This window comes from Rattus norvegicus, chromosome 4, assembly GCF_036323735.1.
Source record: "Rattus norvegicus strain BN/NHsdMcwi chromosome 4, GRCr8, whole genome shotgun sequence".
Classification (NCBI taxonomy): domain Eukaryota; kingdom Metazoa; phylum Chordata; class Mammalia; order Rodentia; family Muridae; genus Rattus; species Rattus norvegicus.
The window spans coordinates 71,205,746-71,219,766 of NC_086022.1; the positions used below are offsets into that span (position 1 = coordinate 71,205,746).

Below are 14,021 nucleotides of genomic sequence, written 5' to 3' on the forward strand. Positions count from 1 at the left end.
TTGATTTTGAAGCTTACAATGTGATTAATCCTTAAATAGTCCAAGAAAATTCAGCTAAAACTGAAAAAGAATTGGATCTGGTAGAAAAGAAATTGCAGATGTACATATAGACTGCTGGAATCCAAAGATGACTTGTATTTTAGTTATATTACCTCCTATTCATTCTCCCACAGGAGTTTTTATGTAGGGAGAGCATAAAGAGTATTTTTAGCACACAGAGTAAAAAAAAAAGATTAAGAACCTAAATTGATTCAAAAGCAAAAGTGAGACTTTGCCAATTAACAGGAGTAGACCCATCAGAAATTGTGGTACCTTTTACTAATGCTGAAATTGCCTCATTATGGGCATAAGATAAACATTGGTAAAAAGCTTACAGTAATTTTGGGGAGAAATTAACAACAAATACCCAAGAGTAAGAGACTTCAATTTACAAAAGGACTAATTGGAATCTCCTTCATATGGCAAAATGTACACCAATCTGAAACCCTTCATTCTATACTGTTTCAAGTTAATCAGTAAAGTGAGATTATAAATCAGAAAAAAGAAGTGAAGTTTCTCAGAGCCTACATGATTCACTTCAAAAATAAGAGTTGTATTATTAAATTTTCTTGAATCTCTTAACAAGGTCACTGACTCTTAATATGTGGAAAGAGTTCTTTAGCACATAGAAACTACTAAACTTACTCAGGATGATTCAGAATTAACATCACTATTTAGTCAATTACAGCAAGCAGAAATAGAAATCATTCAATATGTATAACATCAGATGCCATAGAGGACTACCATGCCCTCAGACACAAAGTAATGATGAGATCGATTATTTCTTAATACAAAGTGCAGTAAAAGGTTCAGAATTTCATATGGAATGCCATGTTAACAGCAAAAGTAAGATTCTTCTATCAGTTAGCAACAAAACAAGGAAATTATATTGAAATATCCTATCAATTCTATGTGTAACCAAACTCCATTACCTGCATGACATAACCAAAAGGATACCCAAAAATAAAAACAAAATTGTTAAATGTATGGGCTTCATTTTGTAGTGTTCGGAAAATTAAAGTATGTGCGGCATAATATAGTTACATATGCAGGATTTCAATGAGCTGCTGCTTTAAGTTCTGAAAGGCTGATGCTGAACTTACTTTTAGAAGGTATAGTTATGAGCATACCTGTGCAAATTCAGACTGACAATGCCCCAGAGTATGTCTTCAGTAAAATGAAAATGTTTTACTTGTCTTCCTTGGTATCTGGTCCTTTTTATACAATGTAAAGCATGTTACAAGTATACCACACAATTCTACAGGACACACAGTTGTAGAAAAATATAATTCTACATTAAAAGAGATGCTTAATAAACAGAAAGAAGTAACAAAGACCCCCCCCCATAGATGTATCACTTAGAGCTTTATTAACTATAAATTTTGTAAACGCTAATGGCCAAAAATCAACAGTTGCAGAGACACTGGAATGTGGAAGAAAACTGTGGAACTAGACCAGTTTATTTATTTTAAGGTTGTCTTAACTTCAGAATGGAAGGCAGAAAATGTGCTGTCTTTAGGGGAGAGGATTTGTCTTTATTTCTATAGGAAAAGAAAAGCTATAGATTCCATCAAAATTAATAGTCATTAGATTTGACCACAGGAGACCTCCTGAAAAGCTTGACTGCTGACACGAAGAAAGAAATCAAGAAGATCACCAAAATAGGTAACATGAATGCTGATACCTCTACATAGGAACAGCTCTGACACTGGCTAAGGTATCACCATCTCCAGCCAGGTTGTCAGCTACCCATCGCCAAAAGATCTTGTTGGCTGCAGAGTCCTCAGGAATTTTTTTATTACGTGCCATCTTTTCATGTGGCATGAATGGAAACTTGTATTAGAGTTTGACTATACATTCCAAGTGGATTATAAAGTTTGATTCATTTCACTTGGTCAAACATAGAGCTGATAATTATCTTCATGTCATTTGTGTACATTCTGTATGCATTAATGCAGAAATGTATAGTGCCTTTAAAGGTTTGTGTGCCTACAGAGAGAAAAGGACCAGACCCCAGATAGGATAAGACAAGACTTACAGGTGATCCAGCTGCAAGCATGGCCATAATAGCTGTTTCCTCAAAATTCTGCATCTAGAACAACTTCAAAGTGGATAGATAAGATAATCAAGACTTGTAAACCCTTCTAGCCAGGAGTTGAATTAAGCCCTTCTCTATGTGACTTTTCTGTCACATAAAGACTGGACAGCAAATGATACAGCTAGCTTTCCGAGGACTTAGCCAATATCCCAGTTTTCATAGGGCCTCCAAAAGATGCCATTGCCCCTACACAGCAAGAAGCAATCTTTAAGAAAATGACTCCCCATTCCCAAGAGGTAGGGGTGGGAGGGTTTGGGTCATTCGATGTATGCTGGATGAGTGTCATCATTTAAAGATTGCCATTCACAATTTATTAATGACCTTGGTCACAGAAGAAAGAAAGCAAAATATTCAGGGATCTGTTTCTTCTCTCCTCTATCCTTTTTTCTCTTCTATCCAGTGTTAGGGAAAATATGGGGAGAAATGATTGAAAAAAATGATAGGATAAATGGGTAAATTACTGACTCTACATTTAAATAGAAGAATATTAACAAGCCAAATATTTTCACATTGGCATAGACTACTGTATATTGATAAAATTAAAGTCTGTTTTGCTAGAAAATTCTGTCTATATGTTTTAACTCTTGTCTGAGGTATTGTTTCTATGAAACTCATTTAAAAATGTAATTAATGTGAAGTTCTAGTCCTTAAAATATGCTATTGAGACTAAACCCCCAGTGAACAGGATTGTTGGGGGGAGGTCGGTAAGGGGAGGAGGATGGGGAGGGGGACACCCATATAGAAGGGGAGGGGGAGGGGCTAGGGGGATGTTTGCTTGGAAACCAAGAAAGATAATAACAATTGAAATGTAAATAAGAAATGACCAATTTAATAAAGATGGAGAAAAGGAAAAAATATGCTATTGAAAATTTTTTAGAATAATTAAGAAATAAACAATAGGAGAAAATCTATCAAATTTGCGGTCATATAAGGTACTAGTGTAGTTTATTTCAGAAATAAGCTTTACTTAGCCTCATGCAGATATTTTTAAAGATGAACAGATAATGGATAACTAGAAACAAGAAATGTTTGCTTATTCAGATATATTCTAGATACACAGATGATTTTCAGACACTTTAGAGATCTAGAAAATGTAGCATTTAAAGATGTTTTATCACACATAGTATGCACTCATTGATTAGTTGATATTAGCCCAAATGCTCGAATTACCCTAGATGCACAGAACACATGAAACTCAAGAAGGATGCAGATATTTCACTCCTTCTTTAAAAGGGGAATAAGAATACCCATAGGAGGGAATAGGGAGGCAAAGTTTAGAACAGAGACTGAAGGAGCAGCCATGCAGAGCCTGCCCCACATGTGGCCCACATATATATAGCCACCAAACTAGATAAGATGGATGAAGCTAAGAAGTGCAGGCTGACAGGAACCGGATGTAGATCTCTCCTGAGAGACACAGCCAGAATATGGCAAATACATAGGCAAATGCCAGCAGCAAACCACTGAACTAAGAATGGGACCCCCATTGAAGGAATCAGAGAAAGGACTGAAAGAGCTTGAAGGAGCTCGAAACCCCATATGAACAACAATGCCAACCAACCAGAGCTTCCAGGGAGTAAGCCACTACCCAAAGACTATACATGACCCTGGGCTTCAGCTGCATAGATAGGAATGAATAGCCTAGTAGGGGCACCAGTGGAAGGGGAAACCCTGCAAAGGCTGGATCTCCAGTGAACAGGATTGTTGGGGGGAGGGCGGTAATAGGGGTGGGTGGGGAGGGGAACACCCATATAGAAAGGAGGGGGAGGGGTTAGGAGAATGTTGGCCTGGAACCTGGGAAAGGGAATAACATTTGAAATGTAAATAAGAAATACCCAATTTAATAAAAATGGGGAAAAAAGAAAAAAGTTAGATTGGTAAGTGAAATCCATTTGAAGACACAGACATTAGTTCAAACACCTATGGACAACTGATTTCTGATAAAGAAGCAAGAAATACGGAATGCAGAAAAGAAAGCATCTTCAACAAATGGTGCTAGCCAAACTGGATATCAGAATATAGAACCATGCAAACTGATCCATATATTTCACCGTGTACAATTCTCAAGTCTGAGTGAATCAACAATCTCAAAATAAAATCATATATACTGAAGCTAATAGAAGAGAAAGTGGGGATAGCCTTGAACTACGTGGAACAGGAGACAACTTCAGGAATAGAACACAAATACCTCAGGCACAAAGAACAACAATCAATAAATTGGTTCATTCAAAATGGAGTACTAAGCAAAGCTAGCATTTCTTCCCCTAGTTGTTTCTTGTTGTTGTTGCTCTTTTGTTTGTTTTGGTTTGCTTTGCTTTTATTTGAGCTGGGTTGGGTTGGCTTGGGTTAGTTAGGATTATTTTGTTTTGTTTTGTTTTGGTTTGGTTTTTCATCAGAATTGTGAACCTCATGAATTGAAATGAAGATTAGAACAAGTACTCCTGTAGTCACTGGGATACAGCCCTGAGCAGATTAACCCTAAGTCTTTGAGCAATTTCTCTTTGTTACTGAAAAGTCTGTTTTTCACAAAATATATTGATACACATGGTCTTCATTTTCCCAAACAAATTTGTGGGTTTTCTTCACTCTTTAAACCAGAGATATTAAAAAAACAGCCAATACTATTGCCAAAATTCTACTTTCCTCTTCCTGAATCAATAGAAAGTCATTGTTGCTGAAGAAAATGCACAAAATTCATAGAAAATGGAGCAGCAGTTGCCTACATAGAGCATTGACCCCTAAGTCCTAGCTTCTTTGGTGCAGGGAGGCACAATTCCCACTACCGAAAAAGAAACATAGGAACCAATCCAGTTAGAAACTCTTCAATCTGCAATCGTGTCCTACATGCTAAATATGCTAGAGCACCGGTCCTTTTAACAGTTGTCCTTTGAGTATTGTCTCTTCACATTTTGCTGTTACACACAACTTTATTTTGAGCTATAAGAAGCTCTTCAGAACACTAACTCGAAGGCACATATGAACTCAAATCGAAGATTGTTTTAAAGCCAAAGGGCTAAGAATATCAGGCAGAAACAAAAGTGATTAAGAATATTTCATTTTATTGATCTAGTGACTACAGAGGGATTGCAATCTCTAGTTGGCAGCAATTGTGTCCTGAATCCAGTCCACATAGTTGCAGACCTTGGTGTACACACCAGGGTTATCTGGCAGGGCACAGCCATAGCCCCAGGAGACAATGCCTTGGAGCTCTCCATTGCAGACCACAGGGCCACCAGAGTCACCCTAGGAAAGAACACAGTGTATTAGAAAAAGCATGTAAAATAGGGCTTCATATAATAATCTCAATATCTGTTTATTCTCATATTTCCATTCCTCCCCCCATAGCCCCTCTCCTATCCTCACTAATGTATTGAAATCCAAAGGAGATCTGTTTACTCTTCATTCACCATACTACCCACAGCACATTTTTGTCTCATACCACTAGGTTTTGAATCCCCACTCCCAGAACAACAGAGGTCTGTATAAGTGAAGGGTGGCAATCACCTGGCAGGAATCCTTGCCTCCCTCTAGGAAGCCAGCACAGACCATGTTATCAGTGATCTTTCCAGGGTAGGAGGCCTCACAGTCAGCCTGCGGCAGCAGTGGGGCATCCAGGCACTGGAGCAGGTCTGGTTCATTGACTGTGAGGAAAGGAAAAGAATGAAGACTTATGTATCAAGAAAACAGTCCAGTGTTGAACCAGCTGGCAAGCAATAGACTGTTTCCTCTAACACTAAATTCCACTTAAAAAGAATGACTTTGGGACTGGAGAATATTCACTGGTGATATCCTTCCTAAAAAACAAATAATAGTACATTCTGCATGTGGCTGACCAGATTCTCAGGATCAGTTCATTGGTCGTACAAATTTCTCTAGGTTTTCCTGCAGGCCTAAGTTTACACTGCATGTCTAATATATTTACCACTTAAAAGCCAGTTGGCATAATTTCAGGAATAGAGCTGATTACAGAACATTCAAACCTACACACACACACACACACACACACACACACACACACAGAGAGAGAGAGAGAGAGAGAGAGAGAGAGAGAGAAGGTGACAAGTCCTACTCACCACCGAAGCTGAGCGTGTTGCCCCAGCCAGAAATGAGGCACTGAGTGCCTGCAGGTGCACAGGAGCTGGGCAGAGCCACAGTGGCCACTCGGGAATTGAGTTTCACAGGGGAAGAGAGCTTGATCAGCATGATGTCATTGTTCAGGGTCTTCCTAATGAAGTTAGGGTGCTTGATGATCTTGGCAGCATTGACAAACTGCTCATTGCCCTCAAGGACATTGATGTTGTGCTCTCCCAGTCTCACTTGGATGCGGCTGTTGGGAAGAGAAGGCATGTTACAGTCTTTTTATTTATGACTCAATATATCACAACTTTTTCAAGCCCCTCACTCTTTTGTGACTGTGAAGATTTCATCATGTGATAAATATGAATAGTGAATAGTTTTTTTCTTGTCACAGTCTCCATTCTTTTTTTTTTTTTTTTGAGAGTGATGTTGTACAGGTGATGAGGTAAGGACTACATGTAGACTGCTCTTTATTCTAATATACTACCCTGAAATAGGATATGAAATTAAGAGGTTATTTGAAACTTTCCATCCACTGTTTCATTATTAAGTATACACAGAAACTTTGTGTTGCAGGATATTTGGTCACAATGTAAATCCAAAAATTGATTAATTCACTGGAAAATCTTGACTCTACTTGTGGCATGCTCATCTCAAACATCCATCCACCTTCAATCTCAGAGTTTTCTGTTTATAGTAACCATAATTAAATAATGTCAAACATAGGTCAAGTGGCAGAACAAGCAAACTAGGGGGGTAAAAAAAGAGAGTCAGACAGAGTCGGGAGGACAGATAGAGGTACATACAGGAAGTAGAAGGGAGTGGCCTAGAGTTTGAATGGGTTTTGAGAGTGTTTAGAAGAACTTCTTTTTGGAGTGTTGATTGTGAAGTAAGGTCAGCTGGGTGCTTTCAGTTCCTCTCTCAGATGGTAGGCTTTTACACCAGCATCTGGCTCCAGAATCTTCTTTAGTATAGTCAAACAATTGGGGTTTTGTTTTTTTTAAAAAATCGCTTTTAATGCTCATTTGTTTTTTAAATGAGAGCTGTACTGTTAAATTTCCAAAAAAGGGGTCAATTTGTGAACTTTCACAGTTCACACATATGAGATTGAGAGGTTCATTCTCCCGATCACAACTCCAAACATAATGGCTCACAATCTAGAATATGAGGCTGTACTTTCCATGCCTTAATAATTGCAGATATATATATATATATATATATATATATATATATATATATATATTCTCCCACATAAAGGCTTGAGCGTCCATTATTTTGGGGACAGTATTACTCATCACACAATTGAGTATAAAAACAACAGGTGAAGAAAATGAATAATAAAGCCATCTTCAACTGTATTTTGAAAACTCTGGTGCTATTTATTGCTATAAGACACAGGTAACAGTTGTGAAAATCTTTGCCAGCTCCTCTATTTCATATTTGTTTGCTGTTTAGTAGGCGTGCGTGTGCGTGTGTGTGTGTGTGTGTGTGTGTGTGTGTGTGTGTGTGTGTGTGATGGTAAAACATCCCATTATGAGTCAGTGTTCATACAAAGGTTGTGAATATGAGCTTCTGTCAGAATCTTCTCTCCTTCATGAGATTCACTTTCCCCTCCATCTCTACTACTTGCCCATACAGATGCCTGGTGCCCCGTCTGGTGGCACTGTTCTCAGTTAACTATCACTCACGTTTTGTAGCAGTGAGCTGCAGACACCACCCATTGTTCATTAATGAGGGAGCCTCCACAGAAATGGTAGCCAGAGTTCAGGGACACCTGGTAGGGGACAGAGTTCTCCTGGCAGGTATATCCTCCAACAATCTTGTCATCATCAGCAGCAGGGAAAGCAACTAGGGGGAGATATAAAGGGGAATCAAATTCATCAAAGATGTTGAAGGGTAGATTGCTCAATTCCGTATCACCCTCCTACTTTTTTAGTATTACTTTCTGAATAGATTGACTAAGAGAAAGAAGAACAGAATCCCCAGTAGGCAACACGGGATTTGATGTGTGCCTGAGTAAAGGGATGCAAAACAAGTAACTAAATGCTAGTGATCCCATCACTCTTCACAGTTCCATGAAAAATAAAAAAGTTGACAAAAGAATGCATTATGTGGGATCCAGTTACAATAACATAGATGTCTACCCCATTGCTTGTTTCTCTGAAATTCATCAATAACTATTCTTTTGGAATCCAGATTGATTGCTGCTGAGGAAATTGCATTCTGATTCACTCTATGCACCCCCTGGCCTCCATTTCAGCCTCTATAATTAAGGCCCTGGTTTAAACAAAAGATTTCATAGAGAGTGTATTGACAGTGGTTGATGCAATGTAAAGTTTGAGAGATTATAAAAATAAAAAATAAGATGCTGGATAAAAAAATATGAACATCAGAGTTAAGGTAGCAGAGACAATTATGAAGAATGAGCCCATGTTTTTAATTCATTAGGAAACCTGGACTATAGAAGGCATGAAACTCACCAGCAGCTCCCACAAGAGCCAGGATCAGGACAGCATTCATGGTGGAAGAAGGTAATGAACATTGAACGAGAGCAGACCTTTATATCCTTGAGGAAGAACTCTGCCTCTCAAGGTGGGGGTGGGATATCATTGATACTTCCTGAGCAAACGCAGCTGTATTTTCCTTCTCCTACATTCTTACATCACTTCGTTTTGGATTTCAGGTGTCAAGGAAACTTTTATTCTCAGGGAAGATGGAGCGGAAACAGCTGATTCTTGAAAGGATGCTAGAAAGAGAGAAACGGTGGTAGTCTAGCCTTTGTCTATAGTACTCTGCTTTAATAGAATAAATTCGTGAGTGTTAGAGAGCAATTACCCTATGGGATTCTTAGATCCCTTGATGAGTGTAAATTGCTTTTAGTAACTTTGAAGAAAATATTCAGTATTTGTGAAGAAAGCCAGATTCTGGTAGATAGTGGGAGTTCTTTGAACAACACCAGCAAAAAGAGTCTATCAGTCATTCCTTGAATTTTTACTCTGATTTTAGCCACTCTACTTAATAAAATGTAGAAATTTAGGAGCTCTATGGACCAGCACTGAAACATCAATGATGCTAGGTAAGGCAGTATAGAGTTCCTAAAATGTGTGGGCTTTTCAATTGTATGCTTTCTAACCAGGCTCTTGAGGTTCGAACATGGGTGGCAGAGTATGTGTAAAATTGAAATAGGAAATATGTTGCTTTGTTGTATAGGAGAGAGTTACATGAATACAAAAGTCAAGTTCTGCATTCATTCCTGGATATTTGACTCTCATTCTCATGTAATATGATGCTAATCAGGAACTTTGAGAGTATATACACAATACTGCATATACCATGATAATCTTAAAGAATATCAATGGTGCTCAGTGTATTTTTATTAAAAATAACTACCCTGTATTCTAGATCAAATAATCTGTGCTAGAAGTCAATACTAAGCTTGAAAAACAGAGTTTGGGCAATGTTCAACTTAACTTCTGAACAAAAATCTGGTATATGTGGAAATGGAAGAATTATGAATATTTCATATATATGTATATATGTACATGCATATATACATATGCATACATATATACATGCATATGTACACATATGTACATATATACACATACATATATACATATATACATATATACACACACATATACCCATATACATATATATATATATTATATAGAGAGAGAGAGAAAGAGAGAGAGAGAGTACAATATAAGGCTTTGGTCAGTAAGATTTGGGTTTCATTTTAGTATGGCACAAGCCTTCCATATAAGGACAGTACCTGACTGTGGGTCAGCTTGTGCCTATTCACAGCACTCAACTGGAGAATCATTCCTATCTAATGATTTTATCTCCACTGACACCAAATATGGGAAAAAGTACATTGGAGGTAAGATAATCATCGAGTTCTTTGAAAATAAGGGACAAGTTTAGATAAAATTGTGGCAATTGAGTTTGGGGAGAGAAACTGATTGAAGGCTGGAAAAATTGGAAATCAGAAGAAACTACAAAAGGAAAATGCTAGCATGTGCCTCATAGGACACTTTATGGTCAGATTACTGCCATGACTATGTGAGGTGCACACCACTGAACAGCTACTCAGAGTTCTTATCTCTCCACGGTATCTTTCATTTATTTGCTCCTGGGATCATTCTTAAGTGGACCGTCTGTCATATTTCCATGGCTTTCAGGTTTTTCAGACTGTTCACATGCTTTCATTTCTCACAATCATGTTAGTGTGAGGTTCAGAAAAGATTGATTTGGATGGATTCCTCTTTACCAGAGAAATTATCTAAAGCTGGCATGCTGCCTGAAGGCCATAGGAGGATATGGAAATAATTGGAGCATGTGGGACTGGGTGCAGGTGGCAGCTAAATTTACGCTGACAATCAAACCAGAGGTCCCAATGGGACAAATTATACACCCATTTTCCTTTTGACATTTCTCTTCGTGGAAGAACATGGAAGTGGAAATTTCCATTTCTCTTATAGATAGTGCACTCTTTCTTGCCATAATGGCAAAATGTGGCCATCTATGTATAGAAGGGACAGTTTAAATATGAAAACAACCTCTATGGGCTTTTTTCATATTTAAAGTACACTCAATTTTTTCAGAACATCTCTTAGTCATCCATTCCTCTTCTCTTGTGTCTGTTACTATTCTATAATATCCTTTTGTAAGCCTAAGACTTGTCCTCTTTTAATCTCAACTCCTCTATCACTATTTTATCCTCTACCTACTATTTATTTCATATCACAGTTTTCATGGTTTCTAATAAAACATGCTTTCTGATTATGAAATGCAATAATCCATTCTGTGTAGTGAATGCTCTTTGTGTCTTCCTCTTAGGAAAATGTCAATTTAGTCAAAGTGTGTGATCCTAAAACAGGCTATACATAATTTGAGCCTTTGTATCCCGCTTTCTGCTCTTCAAATTGAATGCAGACATACTTGTAATTTTCATGTCCCTTATAGGCCCATATGGAGAATTTATTAATTCAGGGATTTTGTTCTAATATAAAGTCATATGAGAATTCTCTATGTTTTAAATTATCAATAACCATTTGGGTTCCTAGCTGAGATGGTGAAACTGAAGATTCTTCCATGGCTGGGTATGCCACTGAGTGATTTTCCTGATTGAATATTTTGGAAAACCAACCTCAGATCTTGGCCACACCATGTAGTAGCAGACTATTTAATAGAACATATACTTGGCTTTTTGCCTGCTTTCCCTCATAATCACTGGCAAGTTTGCCTATCCTAAAATATCTAGAGAGATTGATTTGCTGGTATTGTAACCTGCTTTCTGAGAATCTAAATCTATGTAAAACTATCAGCACTCTCAGAATTCTCTAGGATGAATTTGGAATGCTATAACAGCAAAACTCATTGACTAAACCACTACAAGATTCTTGGTCATTGTTTTTGCAGACAGTCATTGTTGGACTACCTGGAACACAGACTGTAAGCCACTCAAAAATCCCTTTTAATATGTATTTATTCATTCTGTCATGTCTGTTTCCTTAGAGATCCTGACTAGTCCAATCCATGAGGAGAAACCCATTCTTTACAGTACTAGACTCTCCTAGAATTGAAATAATTTATAGACCCATGGAAAACCTAATATTATAATTCAGCTATATGAAGATAGTAACAAAATTACTTTCTATGACATATTGCTATATCCACAGAGCAGAACATGAAAAAAATCTTTCATCAGAGAATCTTCTTACAATATATAGCAATTACCATGGATACTTAGAAGTGGACAATTTTGAGAGTGAGAGAAAAGTTTGGAGCTCTCATCCCAAAATGGCAGGTCTTCATCAAACCTCTCATCTCAAGGCTCACAGATCTATGTGTAAGAGGATCCAAAAAAATATTTTAATGTCAGAGGTGGTGTATGATGCCAAGGTAACAGTAAATTCAAGATGCAACAGGAATAATTCAGACACGACCTCAGAGAGACTTTAACCTATACTATTCATGAGAGACAAGGTCTCAGCACTGAGAGGGAAAAGTGGACACAAGGACATACCCTTATGAAAGAAATTATTTGCAACTGATACCTTGAAAAGGAAAAATCAGTTTTCTCTAATGTAGTGTCACTAGGTAAATCAACCATAGATTAGGGAAGGACACATGGAGATATAAATTGATTAATACAAAATATTATTCACTGTTTTGTTTTACTTTTGAATGCTGATTTTTATTAACACTTTTCTAAACTCATAATAATCATTTATTACATATATTTTGTATGTTGATATATAGTCATTTTCTGAAAAATGACATTTCTAGTTTTTTTCCATTAAATTATTTTATTTATATTCCAAAAGTTGCCCCCTTTCTGGTCCTCCGTCCCAGAGTTCTTCACCCCATCTGCCCACCTCTGAGAGAGTGATCCCCATACAACAACTACCACTATTACATCACCCTCACCAGCATCCCTTTTCCCTAGGGCATCAAGTTTCCACACAAAACTTGGGCTTAAGCCCATCCTTTCCTACTGAGACCAGACAAGTCAGTCCTCTGCTGTGTATGTAGCCAGGGCTACAAAGCAGCCCATTGTATTATTCTCACTGGTTAGTGGCTTAGTCTTTGGGGGCTCTGAGGGTTCCAATAACTTGATTCTGTTGTTCTTCCTATGGGGTTGCAATCCCCTTTACCTCCTTCAGTCCGTCCTTTAACTCTTCCATATCTCTGACCTGGGTCCAATAGTTGTCTGTAAGTATCTATCTGGCTCAGTCAGGTGCTCATAGAGCATCTCAGAGGACAGCCATGGGTTCCTGTCTTCAAGCACAACATGGCATCAGCAATAGTGTTTGGGTTTGGTATCTGCACATGGAGTGAATCCCAAGTTGGAGTGGTCGCTGGATGGCCTTTCCTTCAGTCTCTGCTCCATTTTTCTTCCTATATTTCCTTTAGACAGGAACAATTCTGGGTCAAATTTTTTGAGATGGATGGGTGGCCCCATCCCTCCACTGGGGGCCATTTCTTTTTGCTGGAGGTGGTCTCTTCAAGTTCCATTTTCCAATGTTGGGCATTTAAGATAAGGACATCCTTATTGCGTCCTTGGAGCCTTCCACATCCCTGGTGTCTGGGGACTTTCTAGAGGTTCCTTCATACTTCACCTCACACATGCACATTTCTATTCATTCTTCTGACCCTGTAGGCCTCACTCCTGTCTCTCCTCATACCTGATCCTGTCTCCCGTCATACCTGATCCTGTCTCCCGTCATACCTGATCCTGTCTCCCGTTTTTTCTCCTACTCTTCTCTCCTACCCAGATCTCTCCCTTACTCTGCCTCTATGATTATGTTGTTCTCCCTTCTAAGTGGGATTGAAGCATCCATACTTGGACCTTTCTTCTTACTAAGCTTCATTTGGTCTGTGCATGATATCATGGGTATTCTGAATATTTTGGCTAATATTCACTTATGAATGGGTATAAACCATGTATGTCTTTTTGGATCTGGGTTATCTTACTCAGCATGATATTTTCTAGTTCCATTCAGTTGCCTGCTAAATTCATGATGTCCCTGTTTTTAATACCTGAATAGTACTCCATTGTATAAATTAACCACATTTTCTATATCCATTTTAGATGGAGGGACATCTGGGTTGTTTACCACTTCTGACTATTACAGAAAAAGCTGCTGTGAAGATAATGGAGTGCATGTCCTTGTGATACGGTGGAACATTTTTGGGATGCGTGCATAGGAGTGATATAACTGGGTCTTTAGATAGAACTATTTCCAATTTTCGGAGGAACCACCAGATTGATTTCGAAAGGGATTGTTCCAGTCTATTT

General features: G+C 38.1%; 1 protein-coding gene across 1 annotated transcript; it reads right to left on the bottom strand.

Annotated features, from left to right (window-relative positions):
• Positions 1-5,230: 5,230 nt before the first annotated feature.
• Positions 5,231-8,734, bottom strand: Try10 (trypsin 10). The gene is given in 5 exon segments (NM_001004097.1): positions 5,231-5,380; positions 5,642-5,778; positions 6,211-6,464; positions 7,903-8,062; positions 8,695-8,734. Coding segments are annotated over 5 exon segments (741 nt in total).
• Between the last annotated feature and the right edge of the window lie 5,287 nt (positions 8,735-14,021).